Raw genomic sequence first — 25390 nt, forward strand, 5'->3', positions numbered from 1 at the left:
TGAGCTGCATCCTTAGAGTTTGTTTAGTGGTCCCTCCCCTGCTTCGTCTTAGTTTAACTTATGGCATGCACTTTTTTTCTCTCCTTACGAGTTGTGCGTGGAACAACTCGTGCAGAGCTAGCCAAGAGTCTTCTAGCACCAGGAAAGATCCCTGACCTCTGATCAGTATCGCCACTGAAAGCTTGGACTTTAGAACGTATGAAAGGGGGTTTGTGGACGCAGAGCTGTAAAGGAAATAGAGAGACGAGCTCGAACAGAAGAGTTTTAACCACTGCGCTGGGATGGAATATCTAGCCATTTCTGTATTATTGTTGCTGATCATTGTGCTTTTAAGCGAGGCAGCAAGGAGGACAACTTTGAAATTCTTCGCCCGGAAAGATTATGCCGTCTATCTGCTTGAAATAATTTCAACATTTCAGCTATGTGCCTGCACACATGAACTCAAACTCCTCGGCGAAGTGGGCCAAATTGAGCCACAGATAGGATTGACTCTAACGTACACAACTACGGTGGTCCACGCGCTAACATTTCGTGGAGCTCTTTGCAATCCATCCGGTGCCCTCGAGCACATTTACCGTGGAAACCTCACCGGCAAGAGAGCTTTGGCACGGATCGCTTGCCAATTTATTGCGGCAGTGGTTGCACGTTTGGTGATATTAGAAGTCTGGGCTCTGGAGCTCTCCGACTTGCACCTCAAGCACAAATCACTGGGATTTAAATGCACAAGTCCAATTCACACTGTCCTACCGAAAGCAGTTGCTGTGGAATTGGCTTGCGCGTTCGCAGTGCAAACAGCTGTCACTCACTTGAACCGACTGGACGAAAAATACAGAGCTCTTTTCGTTGCCGCTGTGGTCACATTCTTGGTTTATGCAGGTTTGTAAATTATTACTGTAATACTTAGCAAAAACAGTTTGGCATAAACATGACAAAAATCTGTATGCGCCGTCTTATTCATAACAGATGCACTTTGGATATTTTCTGGTTGTACATCAATGTGTAAAAAATAATTAGTCAGAGATAGTTTTAGTTGTATCCGTTGGGAAGGTATTTTTCTGAAGACGCGCGTGTTGTGCTTCTTGTCCTGTAGGAGGCAGCTTTACTGGAGCCGTGTTCAATCCAGTTCTGGCGTTCTCCATCCAGTTCCCCTGTAGCGGGAACACATTTCTGGAGTATTCCCTTGTGTACGGCGTGGGACCCGTTTTGGGTATGGTACATTAAGAATCCAGGAGAATCCTGTGCCTGGTTTCAGACACAATCTCATTGCGCTAAGTGTACTGGAATCTGTTCGGCATTATTAGACCTTGTGCCTAAAATTAGCCTGGAAATGAGGGATTGAGAAGAACAAACATTGAATATTTAATACTATAATATGTAAATAGTTTTTACAGGATTTTCTTTTTTGAGTGTTAGCAGTGTATGTACACGATTAGGTGAATATCTGATTTCACTGATAGTCATGTCACAGCAGTCCTGTTATGCCAAAATGTGAGATGTGTATTGCATGTTGTCATATTTATCCTCTGTCCTCAGGTGTTGCCTTCTCCGTGCTGCTCTTCGACAAAATCATCCCACTGTTGTCTGGGAAAAGTACATATGAGAGGGGTGCAGACATTGCTGGCATCAAGGATAAGATGGCATGAAAGCTGTATTACTTCCAGCACTCAAGCAGTGCTTTGGAGCTGGTGCATTCACGAGTCAATGCTGTTCTATTTTGACCCTTTGCCAACAATGTGTTAAGTTCTTAGGCGCCTCATGGACTTGACTTGTAACTCCCTCACTCACTTTTAGCCGGCTGAAGATTCTCGAGAAGGGGGAGCTATTAACCCTCACGTTGCTTCACATCAACGACACTGCGTGCCCTTATATGTTGATAAAATGTTGGTAGAATGTTATGTCATCTGAGAATAATAATGCTGTGTAGTAGCTGTGAAACACTTGAAACACCTTGAAGGACTGAAGGGCAATACTTACATGAGCACTATGTTTACATGTCTGGCAGCCCAGATGCATCTTTATTATGTTCAGTCCCACAGAACAAAGTTTCAAAGGCCTGTCAGTGACAAGTTTTAACAGGGGGGAGCGTTCTCATCTTCTGTAGTAGGAGGTAAATTGTGCTGGACCAATAACTTACATACAATAACACTGAAACTAGTGTCCAGTTAACTAATGTGGCCTGTTCCAATAGAAGGAAATGACTACCTGACCAAGTCATATGTCAGAGGAATGTATTTATTTTATTTTTTGAAAGATATGGAGAAAAGTACCTTATGCCAAACAGTCACTTTGAAAAAGAGTTTAAATATTTACAAAATATTTTGTATTTAGCCAACTTTACAGGAATGTGCTCAGATGCATTTATGCCATTTAATTTTTACTGTAGGCAGCAACTTCAAATATCCATTTTATTCTCTGCTCAACATGGTGCATGGCATTTCATTCCCAATTGCACACAGATCAACACAGACAAAGCAATAATGAAATGCTCACATGCCTTCTTACTCTGCAGTTCATAATCTTGGTTCCAATTCATTTTTGTGACTCTACAGTTATTTCCATTAGTGTCACGTTTTAGATTTTGAGTTTTTATGAGAAACAGTTTGGACTGATTATCAAGCGGTATGATTTTGGAGCAAATTGACCCTTTTTACATAATCTGTAATTAGTTACTTGTAAAGGGGGAAAAGTCCCATCATCTCTCAAAATTGCTGACGCCACTTCTAAAAGATTGTCGTGGAGATTTAATCTGTTAAATTGAGCCATAAAAAATGGAAAAAATTTGGACCAACACCCTTCCTTCAGAGTACAGTTGTCCTCCTTAGTACAAATGACATCAGCTTGACTACAAAAACAGCATTGTAGTCATAAATATATACCTTTAGGAAAGGGCAGGGCAGTAGAACAGGATCTGCAAAAGCACAAAGGCCTATGAGAAAATAAGACATTATGATGGATAGGAACATGGCATCCAGCTGAATCCCAGTTACCATCACAGGTGGATTTGAGTAACTCATTATTTCAAACAATCTTGTGGATACAAATGTTTTATTATACAACAGATTTTATACAAGGACTGATGGAATTATTCTCTGCACATGTAAGGGACACGCAAAGGTAACACACATGTAAAGTACAATGGAACTTTGAGCCCAAGGACAAAGAATTAGCTGGTGAATGTCAGATACGAGCTACAAATAAACTAAACTGATTCAGTGCCTTGACAGGGATTACAGTCAAAAAAGTCATTCTTCAGCTTCCCCTCATCAAGTGCTTCAGTAGACTGGAAATAGGAAAACTCTCTGCAATCTGCAACATCACAGCCAGAAACAAAACAAATAAACATGCTTGTGTGTGCTCCTTTTCACAATTTCATCAGGGCATAAAGTTTACTTCCCACGCTGGTTAGGTTTTGGTTGTTTCAAGCACAATCTCACAAAGACACAAATGTGTCTCACAAAGACACATTTTGTGGACCGTTTATAGACTAAATATTAATGTCTAAATGATCATTGTACAGAACTACTCATAACCTTATTTCATCCAAGAATTTGTAGGTGTACTGTATCACCATAGTGACAAGCAAGGAATGCTAGCCTGGCTCGATTCTGTGAGTATGACCCCAGTGTCAATGTGGCCTGAACCAGATAAGTAGATAACTGAAACAAGAGCAAATTAACACATAAAAATTCAAACAGCTGCGTTGTCATCACACCCATGTGATAAAATGTTTAGCACTCTGTGAGAAATTCATTAAATGGGTGGCGAAATTTCAGTCCAGTCAAAATAGTGATCAGTTGAATCTAGATGGTAGCTGCCTGGGTGGGACAGAAACCTGCACGCTCAAAGTCCGAGGCTGACCAGGCCCAGGGGTGAACAAAAGCTGGGGGAAACAAAGCTCTTACCAGTGATCCACATCTGCGTCCTCAAACTGGCCAACCTCAGCAGCAGTGCCAGAGCCCGCCGCTATCCCATCTGATTGCAGTAGAAAAGGGGGGAGGGGGTTGTCACAACAAAAGACTAATTGTATAGACATTTTATTAGGCTTTCGTTACATTTAGTGCACTGCAGAAGGAGAGATGGTGATGCAAAGGTTCAAGAGTGTCCCAGAATGCCGCAGGCATTCAAGTTCTGGCAGGTGGATACTGATCCAGGATCAGTTCTTAGAGCCAAAAGCCTACATGCACCAGAAATTGACCGCAGACATGCACTGAAATTCTGACACCCCTGTAACACCCGAAAGCAAGGCAATTTATCGGTCCATCAGTTTTGCTTTAGAGATCCGAGTTGGTTCCCATCATGGTCATCGCCAGCTTCCTGTGAGGTTCAGCCTGGGCCTCAGGGGGCACTGCTGATGGATGAAAGGAGGAACTGGCAGAATGAGTTCTAAGCTTGTCGCTCCCACAAGGAAATGCAAATGAGACAGAGTGCATACATTACCAGTCCCCAACAGGAAACCAGTAGTCTCTGTAGCATAAAGCTGGCACCACAATCCACACTCTACAGACTAACCAACAAAATGCACTACTAAAAACATACCATAGTTTACTTATTAGCTGTGACATGTAGATTAAACATGCTAGAAAAACCTTTTGAAAAAGAAGAAGAAAAGTTGTTTAAGCAGAGTTCAGAAGTTGGTAATTGGTTAATGACCAGTTTCGCTTAAAAGTTCAATGCTGAGACAGACAGGTAATTACTGATGCAGAGTTTGTGACCACTTGAAGTGCCCATAATAAAATGATTATCTTTACCATCACGTCCTGCACAGCTGTCCTCAGTTCTGACTCCGGCCATGCGGGACTGATTGGCTACCGATTCGGCTAGCATGCCCTCCAGCCGCTCCAGTGTGGCTTGGCCCTCCAGGGTGAGATGGGAGAGGCCCTCTTCATAAGTGCAGAAAGTGGGAAGGTCCTCCTGGCCTTGCTCTGCAAAGGACGTAGGGGAGAGGAAGTCTGTGGGGTTTAGCTTCCTGTCAGACCTGACGAACCAAAAACACACCACTGCAGTCCCCAACCCTTGCCGGGCTTTAGCTGTACATGTAAAGCCACTGGTGGGTGGTAGTGCAATACATCAGTTCAGCTTCCCAAGGGACAAGACGGAACTCGCTGAACACTAACCAGCCTCCTCCACGTCATACTCGTCTCCCTCAAAGTCTGAGTCTGAGTCTTCAGGGTCTGGGTGCAAGGCCTGGCAGTCACACATGGCAGAAAACATAGGCTCCACTGAAGAAGCACACAAAACAAAGTGTAAGCTCCAATACACAGAAACGGCACAGAGTAAAGTTATAGTGAGCAGCATAACCAATCACAGCATTTCAAGAAAAAAGCATGTTAAATAGTATGTTAGATAATTATGAAGTTGGATTGATTAGACACTGTGAGACCACCTCACAGGCAAGATTTCCAAAGTCACTGCAGCAAGCTAACACTACTGAATAAACACTGAATGAAGAGCACATGCGATCTCAGCACTCACAGGCAGTTTTATCACTGGGCACAAAGCGGATCTCTGTGACGGGGCCTGAGGAGTCATCGTCATCATCTTCATCGTCGTCATCGTCACTGCTGCCTGCATCTTCTTTCTCAGGGGTTTGCTCAACTTTCTCCTGCATTTCACTGTCCTCTGGAAAACAGCTTGTTTGCTTCAGCACATTTCACAAAATACCATGTCATACGGCCAATTAATTTTTAAAAAGTTTAAAAAGGCAGACACGGGAATATAAAATGAAGCCAAACAAGTGACACTTCCCATATTTCAATTTACCTTAAGCCAATGGCAATGAAAGTTGCATTGAATTCATCCTTGTGCTAATTAATACTTTTTTTTCCCCAGATCACCACACACAGAGCTTGACTGATTTTCACAGTCCATTTCAGTCATTCACGGTCTGAAAAACAGGCAGACTGAAAATCTGAATTTAAATATTGCTACTGAAGCTCATTCAATGTGTCTGAGATGTACGAAGTCCTCACTGCTACCAAGTTTGCCATATCGACACAATGGTTGTTTTCTTCAGTCAGGTGGTGTGAGTCTTGCTAGTGTGTCGAGCTCACACAAGTCAATACAAACTACAGCAAAACAAACTTAATGAAAAAGACTTGACAAAACAATGCTTCATCTACATGAAGAGGGGAAGAGAGAGAGGCAGTGAGATACAGGAACAGTAGTCCAGAGTACAGGATGGCACAGCTATTCAATCAGTTTCCTGAACCTGAAATAAAGGCTGAGCATTTACAGTACCAGTCAAAAGTCTGAGTACACCTGCTTGAAACCTGTTTATTTGTGATTATATATGCTGTAATCTGTATAAACCTGTCTATAAACACTGAATATTTCATTATATGATTTGTGTACTTACAAAATAAATAAATACATTTTTTTAATGAAAATGGAAATCACCCAAAGCCAAGGAATATCAGACTTAAACCAGACTCATTTAAAAGTCTGAAATGTGTGAAACACTGTGTTAGATCACTGGTCTAAATATAAAAATCTTTGTTAGATGTACTCTGAATTAACTAGAATGTTACCCAATTAACCTCTTGTCACCAATTATCAGGTGTTATCAGGTGAGGGTCCATATTACTATAAATATAGTTACAACAGGCATTCCTGAATGTAAGGGCATTGAAAATGGCTAAATATGCTCAGTTGAACAAAATGGTAATTAGTTGAAGAAATGAAGATAAATCTTTAAGAGAAGTCACAAGAACTTAAGCAACTGTAAGTGTCTGGAACTGTTGTGGCTAAGACCATCAAATGATTTGAAGAAAAAGGCACCCATGAGGACAAGACAAGGTCAGTCAGGCCAAAGTCACAAAGTCTACAAAAACCAGCAATTAACTGCCCCTGAAATACAAGCTTAGCTTAGCACAGACATTTCAACATAAACTATTCAGAGGATATTACACAAAGCTGGCCTAAGGGGAAGAATTGCTGCAAAGAAACCATTGTTTAAAGTGCAGAATAAGAGGAAGAGACTTGGGATAAAAACAAACGGAAAGTAGACATTTGAGGAGTGAAAATCAGTCTTATGGACTGATGAGTCAAACTTTGAAATATTTGGGACGAACTGCCAAGTATTTGTAAGATGCAGAGAGGGTAAGCGCATGATTTCTGTGTGTGGTTCCCACTGTCAAGCATGGAGGAGGCAGTGTCATGGTCTGGGTTTGCTTTGCTAGCGACAGTCAGTGATCTTTACTATGGCAATTGTCAGTCCATGGCAATCTCCACCAGCAGACCCATCACAGCACACTTCAAATGCATGCCATTCCATCAGTATTACGGCTAGTTTTGAATTCTTTCATTTTTCAGAAGGATAATGACCCAAAGCACACACAGTTGTGCAAGAACTAGCCTATCTGACAAAGAATAAAAGTGAAAGACAACTCAAACTAATGACCTGGCCTGCCCAGTCTCCAGACCTCAATCTTACAGAACCTGTATGAGACGAACTGGACAAAAGCAATCCACAAGTGCCCTTCATCTCTGGGAACTGCTACAGAAGAGCTGGGAAGACGTGTCCAGGGATTTTCTTATGAAAGTTCTTAACCAAATGCATCATGTTTGTGAGGCTGTTATTAAGGCAAAAGGTGGCTATTATGAGGAATTCAAGATTTAGAGACAATTTTCAACTTTCTTCAACATTGCTTTGATACTCCTGATGTTTTGTTGTGTATAAAGTGAGTTTTCAGAAACCTATACAATGCAGAATATTGTCAAATATCTTCACTCCAACCCTAACAAAGACCCATTGTTCAACAACATTCATTGAGTTGATAATTAGTAGAATCACGTGTGCCCAATTTGGGTTGAAATGAAAACCTACAGGATGGTAGATCTCCAGGAACAGGGATGGTTACCACAGCATTAGTGCTTCCTGACATGCCCCAACATTTAATTTTGTCTTCAGTAATTATGTTATGTATAGTGCCATTAAATATAATTACTATAAACCGGAGGCTTAAAATATTAAACAATATATAAATTATAATAAACTATATAACTTGAGGCTGCAATATATTCCCATAACTGCCCATGGTTTATTCACACTGAGTTCTTTATTTAAGAAAAAAGGACTCACTGTGTGCACAATTCACACAGGGGCTGGCATTTTTACTTGCCTGCTTTAGATGTCTTTATCTGAGGGAGGAGTATTGGCAGACAGTCTCAAGGGTGACAATGTGCCTCTCTTACACCCTGCAAAAGTGCATTGAGCAGTTTGGAGCCAGCCTGGGACAGGCAGTGGACACTTCAACACAAACAATGGTCTCTTTGGCTCTCTTCATGCTGGGAAAACCAGTGAGAGCCAGGAATTCATTCTCTGGTAACAGTGAGGTGGAGCTTACTGACGAGCTCTGAATGATTAAAAGTCTGAAATGCTGAGCGACTCCTCGGCTAAGAAGCACTCCCTCCCACGCCAGATATCTTTTCCGGCCAGAAGTGGACATTATGCATTAATCCATTCCATTTTCTAACAAATATTACGTTTTATAGTCGTGCTATGGTTCTGGATAACGCATGTCCTCACCGTTCAGTTTGGTGTTGACCATCACGTACAGGTGCTCCTGTGGGTACGCCTTCATGTCTCGTGAGATGGCATGGAGGCTGATTGTCGGGTATTCCACAAAGAAGCCCTTTCCAGACTCATCGAACCACGACAAGCGGCTACACAGAAAAAGTTATGATAGATAATATGAATTCTAGATAAATAAAAACAAAAAGTTTCAAAACGTATTACACGTTAAGATGCAGACGCGATATCTACCAAAGGCTAGATTGGTACCTGTTAAGCTATACCAAATTTTAAAATCTCAAGCAAAGGAATCTAAAAACTTGAACGAAGAATGCAGTACATAAACTTTACGTACGATATGTAGGCCTACATAGATTTTGCGCTGAATGGCATTTCAGATTTCGGGACCAGAAACTCCAGGCAGTCAATAGTATTTTACTGAAACACAGTAGAAATGGTTCAAAATGGCATATATTGTCGCCTGACTAAACACTTGCTAACAGATGCGTTTGCATGTTTATTTGTTGCGATTGACGGTTGGATTGCACCTCAATGACATTTTAATAATCAGAGAAAATAGACGGCAGGTCACGGCGGGCATCTATAAAAGAGAAATGTTTAACCAAGATACACATTTAATACTCACGTTTCCGCTACGTACAAGGTCCCAGATCCAAGACCTTTGCCGTCCAAGACCACAGTAGTTTCAGACTGTTCGTATCTAACGCCTTCGCTCGGTGGAGAGACGTTTTTCAGCAACACCATTTTAACTTTTTCCGTTTAATCCAGGTGAGAATGAATGGAATAGCTTATGTGTAAATTGTCAAGAAAAGTAATCCGTTTTAACTAACCAAGAATATCTTCTTTCAGCTATGAGACAAACGTGAAAGCTTGCAAGCTATATAATTTCAAATATTTCATGAGAATCTATTCTTGTCAGCATCACGAAAGCTGGACATGGAGTTTAGACCGAGCGTTGATTTAAGATAAGAGCTGACCATCCTCCTTAATACGAAATGTCTTGCAAACAGTCCTGATTGGATGGCTTGTTAGATAGTACTTCTCTGTTTCAAACGCCATCTTCCGGACTGGAGATGGTTCCTTAATGGAAATCCACCCCATCCCAAAACACCGGGCTACTCCAGGCGAGTGCAACCGACAGAGAAGATGCTTCAACGAACAAATATCCGAATATAGACCACTTCTTTTATCTCCTAGGACTACAGAACTTCAAGGTGACTCACCAGTCTTGAAACCATGGAAAGTCCTGGAGTCAGAAAGAAAAAGTCCTGCAAGGTTTTTCTTCAGCCCATGAACTCAGCCAGCTGATTCTACAAATTAGTTATCTCCTGGCTGAAGAATTGTACTCATTAGAAAACCCAGGTGATTGGAATAAAATACTGGGGAGGACTTATTTTCTGAACCTGGGGTTTCCTCCTCTTGCTGCACACGATTCTGTGGGATACATGGCAGCATTCTAGTCTGAACGAAAAAGTGTCAAACAGGAATCTGAAATAGTTCCTCGGTATTAGGTTAAGTACAGGCAAAGACAACTTCTGTCTTTGATTTTCAAATTGTTAACTTGCAACAGATGATATTTTGATGAACCTGTTTCTTTAACCTAAAGGAATTCTGGTCACCCATTTATATTTTACATTTTATTTCATGTAGAAGGCATAAAATGGGGCTTTCCCTTTGATATGTATGTGGGTTTTGTTATATTATCTTAGAACCAATGTTTTCAAAGGACAGAAGCTGCACTCCACTCTTCCAAGGAATCTTTCAAAGCATTTTTATGACATTTGTGAAAAATTGTCACTGATGGATCTTTCAAATATATTTCGTTCAGGTACAAATTGTGACAACAGTTAAAGCTCTGGCATGGACTGGATTTGCCAACACAACCATGGAGTTTGTGAGAACAGAAGTTGCAATGTAGCAATGAGACTGGCAAAATTCAGCTTTAGATGGGAAAACAAACATAAGAATGCAAAAATTCCCAAAGAGTATTTGAGGGGTTAAGGTAGCTGTACAAAAATGTTTTTCGTAATTATCCTAATCATTGTGGTTCCCTAAATTTACGCAATAGGGTTGGGTTAGAGTATGTGTCTATGTACAAAGTACATATGCACTTTGTCAGCACCTCATTAAACTTGGGTGTGCATTTCTGACTACCTTGTACAGACAAGTGTTTAAACCACCACAACCACTTTGACTGACCATTTGTAGCATGGCAGATTCAGTGAGGGGACGTGTTTTGGATTACAGTGTGTGCAAAAAAATAAAAACAGGTTATGCACCCTGGTTTAATGCAGACTTTATACATCAGTTGTCTAATCTATACTGTTACTTACCAAAACAAAGACACAAACATGCAAGACACAGCCACTGTGTGACGGTTTACTGGCGTAAAAAAGGGTTTGGCAGACAATGGACAACTGCTCAATCCAGACAAGATGCCAATGGCTGGATAATGTCATTTTTTTGACTTCAGTACAAATAAGCTATCTTCATTGGTAAAGACCTGTTTATTTCAGACTCCAGAGACTCATTCTAAAACTGGTCAATGGAGTTTACAGCAAAGGGATTTTTAAAAAGTATTAAAAATATTTTTAAAGCAAGAGAAATTCTAAAAAAAAAGTACCTTTTTAAGAAGTTGTAAAAATGTTGGTTAATAAATGAACTGTATAACTGCCATTATTCAAATACCACATTTATCACATTTTCATGACCATTGATTACTGGTTTTCAGGTAGTAGCTTATTTATCACCGAGCTCTGATTTGGCTTGGATTTCAAAAACAACAAATACCAACAACTTGATCAATATAAAAGATGGAAGAAATATCAACCCTGACAACAATGTCAGTCAAGCAAAGGTTTAATTTTGAATGTATATCTATATGATAAATGAAATAAGAGTAGTTAAAATATTATAAAAGTAGAAAGCTAGCTCAGGAATCTGACTAAAAGAACAGTTTTTTCTTTAAAATGTATGCTAAGAGACATGAATTTGTTTCCCAGCAGTTAGTCATGAAGGAAAGGAAGAAAAAAAAGTGTTCAGTATCAAGGATCTGTAAAAATTTGACCTGACTGGACAAATATACCAATGACAATAACATCATTTCCTACTCATTGGTGGAAAAATGGATTACAAAAAACACAACACTTTATATAAGAAAAAATAAAGATTTTTCTACCGGAGATCCCTTAATGTCCAAGTTGAGAATGGAATGCATTTACTACCCCGACCCCAAAAATGATTAGTTATGGACAGGCAAGATATTCGTACAAAATATAAAAATCTTACAACAGGAACTGAAAAAATACAAAGAAAACAAGTAGAGAATATACAGCATAGTGTCTACAATACAATATCAATTTTTGTAAAAACAAAGCCAAGAATGTATTTTCCTTTCTGAAGACCATTGATACTGTAAAGAGAAAGAGACCCCAGTGAGTTCAAAGGAGGACACTGGCAGTCCTTCACCCGGGCGTGTGTGTGTTTGTGTTTTGTGAGAAGCACAAGATGGCACAGACACTGTGCATTTGAAAATTTGACACTGGCCTTAGTCAAAGCCAGCCTTCGTCCAAAACACTGTTTTAAACTGGCGTGAGGAAGTGGTGGTGTTGGCCAATGGTTAAAAGAACAGAACAAAAATAAACCAGGAAAAACTGATTTTACAACTGTTCGCTGTTGCAGACATAGTCCACGAGGTCAGTCACCCCCAAGAGGTCGTCTTCGTCCTCGTCCTGAGGAGCCATCTCCTGCACGACCAGGCCATTGGGGGCCAGGGCAGCGGTGGGTGCCCCGCTAATCTTTGGCCCTCCCTGGAGAGCTCCAGGCCTGCTTGTGATGAAGCCATCCAGGCCCTTCATGGGGCTCTGTCCATTGGCGGAGGGTAGCTCCACCAGGTTATAATCCAATGGGCTCTCCTCGTCATCGCTGGCCATTCTGTGGGTCTTCTTCACGCTCTCATCCTCCCTGCCCGCAAGGGTCTTCTCCCCTTCCTCCTCTTCCTCATCCGAATCGATACGGTTCAGCCTCTTGCGGACGGGCCGCTCCTCTTCCTCGGACTCCTCAGAGTCGTCGTCGTCGTCTTCCTCCGAAGCTCTTCGTCGCTTTAGTGTCACCGGTCTGCGTCGTTGCCTGTAGTCCCTCATGGGGATGGTGGCCCTCCTCACCACCCTCTTTGTCATCTTCTCGTCTTCCTCTTGGTCAGAGTGGAAACTCCCTGAAGCACCAAGAAGAGGAGTGAGGATGAGAGGCCGCAAACCCAGTAAGGAATATTGCTGCTTACATGTCAATATATAATATTATACATGAAATGTCCAACAAATGAAACAGGAGCCAGGGTTGTGATTTAACAATTAGCAGGTGCATTGAATTGTACGTCCGGAAACCTTAAAACTGTACTTTTTACAGCCACTACATCATCTTGTTGACATGAAATGGGCACAAACACTGTGAATAAACATGTAAGATGGAACAGCAGCGAGGAGCAGTCGAGGAGGCTGACCTTCGCTGTCCGAGCTGGACAGGCGGCGGCGTATTGGCTTCTGCTTCTCCCGGTTGGTGGCTGCTTGGGAGCCTTCAGTGTCAGAGGTCTCACAGTAGTTGACCTGCTTCTTCAGGCTCCGGGACGACCTGCGTCTCCTCATGTCCAGGTCGTTATCACTGAAATCACTGGAGCCCTCTGTCACTGCAGAACCCAATTACACAATCACACAAATACAGTGCTTACTGGAAAGTTTATTACAGTGTATGCTATGCAATGTGGAGTCACGCACACCCACGTGCACGCACAGACCCGTGCTTGTGTGCTCCTGTCTGTGTTAACATATATGCTTACTAGCATTTCCTCATACCTATTTCTTCCTCTTCCTCATCCTCTTCCTCCGCAGTTTCCTCTTCCAATTCATCCTCCGAGTAGTCTCTTCGTCGGCGTGGTGCCCGCCTGGCCTTCTTTGCTCGTTTCCTGGACCGGGACACTTTTATGCAAGGACCTCTACCCGTGCTGCCGAAATCGCTGTCGTCGAACGAGTTCAACAGCGCGTCACTCTCCGCCTCGTTCTCCGACACCACAAAGTCCTCCTCTTCCGAACTGCACACATAACAGAATGAGACACATGGACCAGGAAAAACAGTCAGACATACAAGAGACATGAAGAGAGAAAACAAGTGAAACTCCGAAGAAGAGAAGAAAACTGAAGAAAAGAAGGGACACAGACAAACCAATGGCTGATTGTGACTGGGTACCTGTCGCTGAGGCGAAACTCTTCCTCGCTCTCCTCCTCGTCCTGAGCGCTGTCACTGTCCAGGTCATTCAGCCGCCGCCGTTTCCGCTTGCGCGCGGCAGGCTTGCTTCGGGCCAGCCGACCGTTCTCCTTGCCCTCTTCCTGCAGGATGGTCGAGATGTCCTTCCCCCGGTGTCCCGTGATGTTGGCCATGTCCTTCCCTCTACCAGCACCTGTAAGGAAGGCATGCTCGCATCACAAGGCTAGACCCAAACATGCACATTTTCACCTACTGTACCAATAGAATAATAGAATACATAACACGTTTGCACAATGTCAACATCAGTGCTGCTCTGCAATACTTTGCCCTCCCCCAAGCCTGACCACCACTTGGAGGGCTCACACCCTGTCTGTACAACACTGATATCCTTGTGTTAATCCTACACTGAATGTAGCCTATGATTGTTGATCCAAATTCACTTTGAAATTGGCACTTCCATGCAACAAAGACCACCGTTTCTTATCCAGTATCGGAGCATTAAAGAATTGACACCATATTCATAAAAAAGAATCAGGGATCAGCCCCTTGGAGGTTCCATGAACATTCCCTTTTCTGGTCTTCTTTGTTGAACTGGCATTTCCCTGAGGCTGCCATACGATGGCACTGCTACATACCGCCTCCTTCTGCCTCTTTGATGTCCTCTTCAATGGCCTCTTCGATGGCTTCGTCAAACTCATCAAACCTAGTGGCACAAAAACACAAACAGATTATCATTACAACTTGTCAACCAAGTCACCACTTTTTGAACTTAAGAACTCCTTCACTTTGGGACTTCAACTTTGCCCTCTAGGGTATTGCTACACCTTGATTTTCAGTTTGAGCTGAAAATCAATCTGCATAAGATTTTCTACTAATGACCTACTTTCATGACGTGTGGCAACACAAACCTGTAGCTGATATTTTTTCTTCTCCTCCTTGACCTCCTTCCTAAATTCCAGCTTTTGTGCTCCTCTTCTTCGTCTTCTTCCTGCTCCTCGTCCTCCTCCTCAGTCACTACCTTCTCCTCTTCCAGTTTCAATTCCTAAGAGAAAAAGATGTGAAATGTTAGAGGTGAAATTATAAAGTTTGAAAGAAAATAGTTGGTTTTAAAAAGTATAAATAAAATTGAAAAATAGAGAGAAAACAGAATAAATAAGAACTGCTAATTTGTGACAGTATTTTGGATCATGAGGTGGTCATAATGCCAGCCAGTAAATCAATTGTCCTGTGTGTGGTGTAGTCCAATAACCTCATGGCCAAAACACTTGAACTTGATTGTACTCACAGGGGGAGGGATGATGTTTTCCACACTAATCCCCACATACACCAAGCGTTCTTTCCTGTAGGCAGAGTAGAGTTAAGCCACTCCAAATGACAGCAGTCTCCAAAATGAATCAAACTTATCTGATGCACAAGATTCAATGGTGTACATTCATGCTTCCTCAAGTTCAGAAGAAATAAATGCAACGAGAAACAAAGGAGAGGAAAGGCATTTTCAAGAAGTTTTAAGAAGGCCTTCATCCATCAAAGGTTTTCCAGAGTTCTTCATTCATTCCACTACGATAGCAAAAAGAAAAATGTATATATTTTTAAAAATCATAGTAACTATGAAAATGTAAGAAGCATGTGATGCTACAGGCAGCTCCTGACCTTCGCTCCGCCCGTTCCTTTTTCTTCAGGGCCGCATCTAGTTTCTTCAGCTCCTCCTCCAGCTTCTCACACAGCAGTTTCTGCAGGGTTGTGGTGATGGGGTTATAACATGACAGGCTGACTATATAACGGTTCAAGCAAAGGAGCAGACGGAACAGTGTTATAAAAAGAAAAATGGACTATGAACAGTTCAGACAATACACTGAGAAGGTACCTAAGGAAAGAGCCAAGGCCCATCACATCCTGGAAAGAGTGTGTCAGAGTTTACATTCTTAAAAGATCCACAGTAGGCCAAAATTCCCCTTATTTGTGTTAACACTCACGCCTCGTTCTTCGACTGATACTCACATGCTGGCAGGGTGGGCAATACCATTCCCCGTCTGGGATGATCATGAGAGGTGGGCGGAGGCAGGCGGTGTGGTAGCCACTGTCACAGGAGTCACACAGCAGAATCTGTGGGGAGGGATCATTGAGCAAGGCCGTACATGTTCCTTAGCCTTTACTCTTCTGCGTATTTCCTCTGCAGTGCTATAGGATTATGCATTGCAGCAATTAACCAATCGGCAAGTTGACTGACCAAAAACGGTCAATCAACAACACCACGCTGTGATACTGACACCTTGTGACTCACCAGTTCAGGGTGGTTAGGTAGGCCACAGTGTTTGCAGGGGTCCTCATTGGGAATCCCATCTGAAGATGAGGAGGTGTCTGAATCATTCCCTTTCCTGTTTCTGTTCCTCTTCCTCTTCCTCTCAATCTCCACCTTGTAATCTTCATCACTATTATCATCCTCAAACTCTTCCTCTTCATAATTCTCATCCTCGTCCTCATCCTCCTCACTAGAGCCCTTTGTTTTACGCTTAGAGACGTTTGACCACCTTGCCCTTCGCCGCCGTCTTCCCTGGGAGGGGTGACAGAAAAACAAAAACACACCCTTCAGGTCATGTGAAGACATACAATAATCTGTGTGTGACAAAAACCGCTATGGGGTGTTATAATATAAATATCACATTCCTCTAAAGCACTCAGTTTCTTTAATGTAAACACTGTTCTCATTAATGAAAACAAATGGGTGGAAATTAAGGAAACACACCTTTGTTGACTTGGGCTGGCTGTCCGGTTCAGCAGTGGTCTCTTGCCGTTTCTTTTGCACAGGCTTGACTTCCTCTTTGTCACTGCTTTCTTCCTCCTCGTCTTCAGCTATGGATGTCATTTGCATCCTCTCCTGTTTCATGTCCTGGATTTCAGCCATCTTGGCACTCGGCCGGGAAATCCTGGGGGACCTCCTCAGAGACCTCCCTTCAGCAGTGTCTGAGATGCTGTCTGAGATGCTGTTCTCCTTTTGGTTCTCAACCTTCTTTGGAGGATCAGAGGCCTGGAGCTTTTGCTGGACACCCTCCCTAATGATAGAAGCCTTCCTTGGATTGCCTGGGACTCTGAGCTTTGTCCGGACCTTTGTCATCACCTTGCCAGTCTCCAGGCCTTCCTTCACAGCTGCTGCATCCTTGTTTTCACCCAACATGTCAGCATCTCCATCTTCCTGCTTGTCTTCATTCTCCAACACATCATTGCTTGCTGTTTCTTTTTCAGTTTTCTTAATCACCTGAGGTCTTTCATCCTCCTTCCCCATGTCACTCGCTCTCTCATCCCCCATCTCTGCATCTGGTTTAGCTGCTATGTTTATGGAACTACTTCCTCCTTTCCCCCTTTCCTTTTTCTTTTTTGTTGCTGTGGATTTTTCCCCCGTGGTTTCGCAATCTCCATCCTCTGTAGTGTCATCACTAGCCTCCATCTTGTGATGTTGAGTGTCTTGCACAACAGCAGCTGAATTAGCTGCATCATCCTTGTTAGTGGACTGATTACATTCCATCAGAGAACATTCAGCAGGGGTTTCTGGATCTTTTTGCGATTTCTCTCCGTTCTCTTCCTGCTCTGGGGAAGTACCTCCCTTTTTCCTCAGAGCCTCATTGACTTCCTCTTTGGTCTGGGCTGAGCTTCCTGATTGTACCTCCTCCGGCTTGCTTTGGCATTCTCCTTTGGAGAGAGATGCCTCAGGTGCTGACAGTTTCTCTGCCTCTTTAGACAATGATTTTGTGTCTGTCCCACCAAAAGCTGCCCCAGAAGCATCCTTAACAGCACTGGGTCCCTTCTCCTCAGTGGCTGTGGTCTTCACCATTTGATCAGGGAGTGTAAGTTCAACAGGGTCAGCTGCCTTCTCTTTGTTGTCCTCCTGTTTGCCCTCTTTCTTATCCTCAACTGATTTTTTCTTCTCTTCATCATCCTCCATCTCTTTTCTTTTCTTCTTCCTCATCAAGTTCTCTTTCTTGTCCTTTGATGAATTTTTATGATCCTCTGTGTTTTTCTGGTCTTTCTCCACCTCTTTCCCAACCTCCTCTTTATTCATTACTGAAGATGGTATACTACCCCCTGCCACTGTGTTCTCTTCAGCTTTCTCCATTTCATATTTCTGTTTCCCACTGTCAGGTGGACTGCCCAACCTTCCCTTGTCTAGTACCTCCTCTTTACTCCCACTGTGGTCAATGGTTTCTGTGGTTGCTTGGACCTCCATATTTAAAGGGCTACCTTTTGTCTCCTTCAGTGACACTACCTCATCCCTCTTCCCCACTTTCTCCTTCAGCAGCTCTTTGGTGGGAGTAAGGGATAGATTCCGTACGATGATGTTGCTCCCGTTGCTGCTATCAAAGTCGTCACTTAGTTTCATCTCTCTCTTCTTCAGAGGGATTTTTGCCTGCTGGTCACTCTTAATTGCCCTCTGGACGTCCTCCACCATCTTACTCTTCACTTGCTGGGGAGGTTCTGTTTTCTCAGAATCCTCGGTTTTTACCACAGCAGGTATCGGGGCAGGATCATTGGTACTGCTAATATTTAACTGTGCTTTCGGTTCCTCTTTGATAACAGCGGTGGTCTTGACCCCGTGATCGATCACTGGTTTTTCCTCCATGTTCTTCTTGCTGATTAGGGACTCTATTCTCACCCCATTCTCTTTGCTTTTATTGGTTGTAGTTTCACTGCCTGTGGTCTCATGCTTCAAGTCATTTTGTTCATTTTCACGCTCTGGGGAAACGGAGCAGGATGCATTCTTGGCGAGGCCGTCACATTCAGCCTCTTGTTTAATGTCCTCAGGTTTTTCACTCCCTGATTGATTTGGAACACATAAAATAACTACACTAAATTACAATTAAGCATAACCCATTGCACATACATGAAACACTGCTCACCAGATACCCTTACATTTACAACAAGTATTCTCACCACTTGCACTACTTAAATATAACACATAACATTTTGCTACATATTAAGCAACTCACTGGGTAGGTTTCAGTAGAGAAATTGCACAGCTACAAGTGACCCAAATCCAGCACATGACATAAACTCCCCACCTTCAAGCTCCTCTTTCTTCTCCTCGTCTTCGGGGCTTGGGCTAGTGCTGGCAGACCCCTCTTCCTGGTCCATCTTGGTCAACAGTGCTGGGTCAATCTGTGTCTTCAGTAGAACCAAAGTGCCTGCTAAGTCATCTCGTGTTCTGCAGAAAGAGATAAGAGATAAGAAAATACTGAAGTGTCTGCCTGAAATGCAACAGCACTACATTTAAAATGTGTTCACTCTTTGTCACTCATCCAGTCACAGTCCAATTACCATGCAACTGTATTTTTATTTGTATTTTTAACAATGTTCTCCTGTGTTTATCTGAATATACAGCGAGGGCCTGAACCATTCTCTTTCAAATTGAGAGACTGAGTTGAAGCACAAGCAATACATGTGAAGCAGACTACTTATTTTCACATTGCAAGTTTCCAGCCAACGCCACAGTTGTGTTTGGACCACTGTGCAGCAGTGTGTCACAGGCAATTCATAAGAGCCCCTTTACGGATACACATACAAGATATTTCAGACAGTCATTACATTTTACTTGTTCAGAACAATGCACTTTGTATCCCAGATAATCTATTTTACTATTTACACACCCTGTCATTCATAGAAGTCTTTGATGCTGTTAGGTGCAACTTTTTACATTAAATCTAACAATAATAAAACACAATGTAAGAAACCAAGTGAAGAATTATACAAACATCCTGAATAAATATTAAAACATCACAATCAGCTAAATATCATGCCCAATGTAAAAAAAAATGAAAAAGACCCCATACGTTCTTGGATGGAACATAATGAATCCATTGTATACATTACCTGAATAAAAAACTATTCAGGGCAAACATCTTAAATCTGCAAATCAGGATTTTTAAAAACCTATAAGCTGATAAACATGATTTCTGAGTCGCTGAATGGCTACACCATCATACCTGACAATGCATTTCCATGAGGACCCATCCAAGTCATCCTGCTCCTCCACATAGACCCGGATGTTATGGTCCTGGTCCAGCTGAAACCAGTACATGAGCCCATCCTTGTCTCGGCCAATGGGCTGCAATCGCATTTTGTCAGGGTCCTCCTCGTTGATCACGGCCTTGAACTTGAGGTTGTCATCAAACTGGCACTCGCACAAGTACTAGAAAAGTAGAAAGACAGGACATATTTATGAAATAATGTTTCAGTAATCTGACATTTGTCTTCATTGGCCGACCTGTAAGGCGTTTATTTCTGAATCCACGCCCCCCCCCCCCCCTGCCCCCACATAATAAATGAAAAATAAATAAATAAATAAATAAATCAGCAGTACATATACTGTAATTGAGAAGAATAAATGCAGTACATTCCATACAGGAACGTCAGCAGAGGGCAAATGTCATGAGTGAATGTGGTGTATGAAAGGCTACAGGTCGTACTTTGAGGATTTCAGTCTTGCATTCTGCTGGCATCTCCAGGTAGCCCTTCTTCTCCAGTTCCCAGGCCCAGGTGCTGTTGAACTCCTGACAAACCTGGTGGGATAGAAACACGAGCAGCCAGTTTAAGATCAAGATGTAAATTACCCAGACAGACAGGCCGCAGGCAATTACCTACTTCCCAATTAGGTGGACTGAAATTAGTAGACTATAATATGATGCAGAACAAGCCTTGATTCCACCTGAGAATGCACACATGGAGCTTATAAAAGCACATCAACCAAATCATTTGCTCACCTTTATGAGGTACTTCTCCCATTTGTCTACAGGCACAAATTTGCCTATTTTCCTCAACAACTTCACATGAAGCTCCACCAGGACCTTTGGAACTTAAATCAGAAATGAAGATAACCATGAGTCACAAACATACATTATCAACAAAGATGCCTTTCTATTTGTGTATAGTTCATCTTTATTGTAGGGTTTACATTTGATACATCAATGTGGTTCACAAACATTAAATACTGATCAGTACAGAGCCATTGTGAAAACAAAAAAACAATTCTGCACAAGAATAAATAATTCACTCACTTTTATAGCTATTGAGCAAGCTTCTACTAGGAGTGGACTCCTTCACCTCCCAACCCTACCCCTACCCCCACCCCCATATACACACATAACACATCCGAAAACAATTAAAAAGACAAAGACCAGACATACACACAATAACACAATTATGACAACATATATACAAAAATTCTAAGGATCTAATAACCTAATTTAAACATTATGGAGAAATAGCAAATGTTCTCCCTCTGTAATAGCAATCCATAAATTAAATATTCAATTCCACCCTTCTGTATTCTTTCTCTATTAATCCTCTGAATCATTCTTTATATCTGCTAAAACTTTCCATACCTTCCCTCAAATATGTTCAAACTGCCCAATTTTGCTCTTTTGAACAGAAACACGTCTTCTTACCTAGCTGACATCTCCAGCTGAGGATGGTCTGCCCACGAGCTCAAGCTAAACCTCAACAAGACAGAGCAGCTCTCTTCCCTGGAAAACCCTGCCCTCTGCAGGACCTCTCCTTCCCCATCCACAACAATACAGGGACTCCGGCTCAGACAACCAGGAATATCGGTGTGACTCTAGACAGCCAACTGTCTTATACGGCCCACATTGGTGCCGCATAATGCAATCCTGGTTCGCACTTTACAACATCCGTCGAATCAGAGCCTTCCTCACCCGAGATGCTGCCCAACTCCTGGTTGAAGCTCTAGCCATCTCCCGACTGGACTACTGCAACTCCCACCTGGCTGGGCTTCCGCCTCACTCTCTCCAGTCCCTTCAGCTCATCCTTTCAGCCCATACTTTCTCAAATTACCAATATGAATGTATCAAGGAACCAGTATGTATATTACATTTGTAACAACAATCATATAAATAGTTATTAAACAATTATTATTGTTTATCTTGTTAATCCTATCTCTAGTGTTTTCATCAAGATTTTTGGACTAGTCTAGCTTGAAATATTACACCTAGTTGGGCCATCTACAGAGGCTAGAACACACAACACAATGACGGTGACGAGTCCACTGCACACACACTTACTGTTCGAAAGCAAAACAAAAGGATTAACTTTGACCAGGGAGGTATTTCACAAAGCAGGATTACTAAGTTAGCTGGATAACTGCACTGAGAACAGCTCTTTTTACTTCTGTCCATGTTCCAGATTTGGGAAGATTCCGGTTTTCACTCAATGCAGTTATCCAGCTCGGTAATCCTACTTCGTGAAACAGGACCCAGGGGATCAACTGAATGGAAGGCTGTCGAGATTCAGACTCTGCACTTGTTATTTCTGCCACAGACAAACATCTGTGAAACTCCCAAAAGGGTGTGGTCAAGTGGTGATGCTTTGATATAAATACATCAAGAAAATCAAATGGCAAGTTTATTTCACAGGGAATGGCCCATTGTGGAAAATGTAAACACTACCAAACTCAAGTCATCTAAAATTGTATGATGTAAATTCTCTATAAACCCGGTAAAGACTACATTCAAATAAAACAAACACTTTTACTGACCATAACAGCTATAAAATGACAGCCCAAAGAACAGAAGAATCAAATATTTTAGGGGTATGCAGAGGTAATACTATCTGTATCTGCTCACGTGAAATGCATTACATACAACAGTCCAGAAGCTCATTAAAAAGCATTTTATTGTGCAACAAATTATCCTTGTTTCATTGTTCACTTTTCCAGCTAACATTTCCAAACATCATCTGAATATCACTTTTTCATTTAAGGGAAAAAAGAAAAACTGTATTCAATGCATTATCTGTGCAAATCCCAAAACAGTAACAGATGCAGACACACCCCGTACTGTATAAAATAAAGAAATTACAAGAAAATGTTTAATACAGTGCAATTATTCAAGAAGTACCACACTTTGACAATTGGGATTTGAGGTATGCCATCCGCTAAGTTATGGTTTGACACGGCAAACCCCATACGTATACACTACAGAGAGTTTGGCACTTTTCAGTAGGCTACTCCATGCCACGTTATTAAATTACATTTAATGTAACTTGGCACTGTGTTTTTTCATCTTACCATTTGAAAAGAATGTGGTCTGATTATAAATTACGGGCGGGGATGCCTTTAATTTAATCATACCTCATAGCTGATTTACGCAGCTTTATCTAGAACTGACGTTTGTTAAGTTTGCCTTCATTGCTGGTAGATGGGCGTTTTTTCTAATAAATAAAAAATGTCGGCAAAAGTTGGAGTTTTGACATGTCTACTGTCCATTTGCCACATATCAGAGAATAGTCTATGACCACCAAGAGACTTCGCGGTTTGTTGAAAAGAAAAAAGGAAATTAATACCACGCGAAGTACACAGAAGCTCTTTTCCCTCATGTTGTGAGAGTTACCACTGAGAAAACGAATGCGCAAACTAACGTTAGCCGACTATCAAACGCAATACGCACATGAAAGGAACAGTGACAACTAGCACGTTTCATCACGTAAACAATGCAAATCCAGTCAAAAGAATGTGATTAAAAGAAATTTGTCTAAGTAAAGATACTTCTTTCACTAAGGTTACTTTTGGGATTAAAATCCAATAAGCATTATGAATGAAAGAAACAGCAGACCGCTCGCAATAGGCACCTGGCAGCTAACTAGTGCCATTCAAATCAGCCCTGAAGTGTGCCCTGTGCGCGTGCGCACTGTTTTCCAGCGACCCACTGCCAAAAAAATCCAACTGTAAATATAGCTACTGCTGGTCATTGTAGTTTATGTGCAATTAAACACATCGATATACATACAATAAACCGAAAATGCAGTGAACCGTTAATATGTATACTTTTTATATACAGGAAAATAGCATAACTCTGACTGACGCTTCAGTTTTAGTTATTTAACTACCAAACTCGCCATCCTTTCTGCACGCGATCGATGAGTAATTCAGCCAGTGAAGGCAATCTTGGCTGGCTGGAAAATATCTTAACCTACAACCGTCAAACGAGTAAAAATGAACGGTCTTTCGAATGCAAAAAAAGTGCAAACAGAGTAAAAACAATTATCTTGCTCTACCCACTGCATTGAAACTAATGCATAAGAGGCAACATGCACGTAAACAAAGTTAAACATACACTCCCCACACAATAACACAAAACCCATCGCACGTCGAGTAATACACTCATGCAGACTGTGGTGAAGACCCTCCCCCCAACATCGCAGCCCCTACTACTTAAATCTTAGCTACCTGTCGCGGTCTCCATTAAGTATCCTTCCAACTGTGGAAATGTAAGCTTTGGTAAGTTTAGTGCAGCTCCATAACGTTCTAGGAACGAACAAACTACGGCGAAGCTTGGAAACAAACTGGGGGAGGAGCCCGTCGCCGCCGCCGAAGCAGCCATTTTTCCCAAGCAGAGGACCTCGGTCTGTGAGCTTGGAGGACCAATGGCTGCCCACAATTCCGCGCGTCAGCGAAGCTCGTGGCCCACAAGTCTTTGCGATTAATGTGAAATCACTGTAAACAAACGAGTATATTTACGTTGTATTTGTAGTAATGATTGGCGTCACTTCATTCACAATACCGTGGTTTAAAATTTGATTAATCGGTTCTTAGAGAATAGCATGCTAAATACTATACTCTCAGGATTCCTTGTTTTTCGTTATTTTTATTTTATAGGCTTCATATGTGATTGTGTAACCTATAATACAGTATTATAAATTCCAGAATTGACCCCATCAGACCAGAGCAATACCACGGCAAATAACACTGACATTTATCTGTTGTGATGTCTCTACGCACAAAGTTTTGGAAAATGAAGCATGGGTTCAGGTTTGGCTTGCCAATGGTGCATTAGTCTTAAATTCCCGGTGCCACATTTTTAACGAGGTGTTCGATGGCATTGGAAATGTTTAGAATTACGTTACATAGGAAAGTATAGCTGCAATGACTAGATCATATTAATGTGTACTGTGTATTTTCACAAGAAAACAAAAACATGTACATCCATTAAGTGCATTTGAAGACAAAATTGCAAATATAGAGGGCTGAATTAAGTCAGGAGATGAGATATGATAATTTCAACTATTTATTCCGAAACACAGAGTACTTTTTCTTTTTTCTTATTTAAATTTAAATAGTAGATATTTCATACAATATATGATAGAAGCCATTGATTTTAGCATTTCTAAAAATATTAACTGTGTTTAACATTATAAAGAATGGTTGATAATGGATTACAGTCATTCAAAATAAAAAGGATTTTTTGATAACACTCCAGATTTAACTTTTGAACAATGAGTCAATTTTCACATGACATGTGGTCACAACTAATACAGTAATTGAAATACTGCAATCAAAAGAAAACAGGGAGGACACAGGTATAGGCATACACTGTATATATCACAGAGTGAATGCTCTTTTTCAACAGTAAAAAGTGCATCCCAGGGAATACCATGGGGCATATACAGTGCTGTGAAAAAGTATTTGTCCCCAGCCTGATTTCCTCTATTATTGCATATTTTTTCAGATCTTGAAACAAAATTTAATATTAGACAAAGGGAACCTGAGTAAACAGACATTTAAAAAAATAATTTAAGTTGTTCAATGAAAAACATTATCAA

General features: G+C 41.7%; 3 protein-coding genes across 4 annotated transcripts; 1 reads left to right on the forward strand and 2 right to left on the reverse strand.

The window, feature by feature from the left end:
- The first annotated feature begins 74 nt into the window (after positions 1-74).
- LOC118234923 (aquaporin-11-like) lies at positions 75-2420 on the forward strand. Its single transcript, XM_035431801.1, has 3 exons — positions 75-876; positions 1091-1207; positions 1534-2420. The coding sequence occupies exons 1-3, from the start codon at positions 282-284 to the stop codon at positions 1641-1643; spliced, it is 822 nt and encodes a 273-aa protein (XP_035287692.1). The 5' UTR covers positions 75-281; the 3' UTR covers positions 1644-2420.
- LOC118234924 (methylosome subunit pICln-like) lies at positions 2221-9539 on the reverse strand. 2 transcript variants are annotated; one of them, XM_035431803.1, is made up of 7 exons: positions 9159-9277; positions 8528-8664; positions 5473-5619; positions 5115-5219; positions 4749-4922; positions 3903-3972; positions 2221-3306 (listed from the first exon to the last, which is right to left on the reverse strand). In XM_035431803.1, coding segments are annotated over exons 1-7 (753 nt in total). In that variant the 3' UTR covers positions 2221-3305. The 2 variants fall into 2 exon arrangements, with proteins under 2 accessions (XP_035287694.1, XP_035287693.1); XM_035431802.1 differs by lacking the exon at positions 2221-3306 and having other exon boundaries at positions 3899-3972; positions 9159-9539.
- A 1346-nt stretch (positions 9540-10885) lies between these two features.
- On the reverse strand, positions 10886-24219 carry rsf1b.1 (remodeling and spacing factor 1b, tandem duplicate 1). Its single transcript, XM_035431800.1, has 16 exons — positions 24018-24219; positions 20539-20630; positions 20245-20337; positions 19762-19967; positions 18841-18983; positions 16533-18595; positions 16071-16340; positions 15788-15892; positions 15440-15519; positions 15075-15129; positions 14698-14831; positions 14425-14492; positions 13772-13982; positions 13381-13616; positions 13032-13214; positions 10886-12746 (listed from the first exon to the last, which is right to left on the reverse strand). The coding sequence occupies exons 1-16, from the start codon at positions 24169-24171 to the stop codon at positions 12193-12195; spliced, it is 4647 nt and encodes a 1548-aa protein (XP_035287691.1). The 5' UTR covers positions 24172-24219; the 3' UTR covers positions 10886-12192.
- Positions 24220-25390: the final 1171 nt, after the last annotated feature.

Source organism: Anguilla anguilla, chromosome 9 (genome assembly GCF_013347855.1).
Source record: "Anguilla anguilla isolate fAngAng1 chromosome 9, fAngAng1.pri, whole genome shotgun sequence".
In the NCBI taxonomy this organism is placed as follows: Eukaryota; Metazoa; Chordata; class Actinopteri; order Anguilliformes; family Anguillidae; genus Anguilla; species Anguilla anguilla.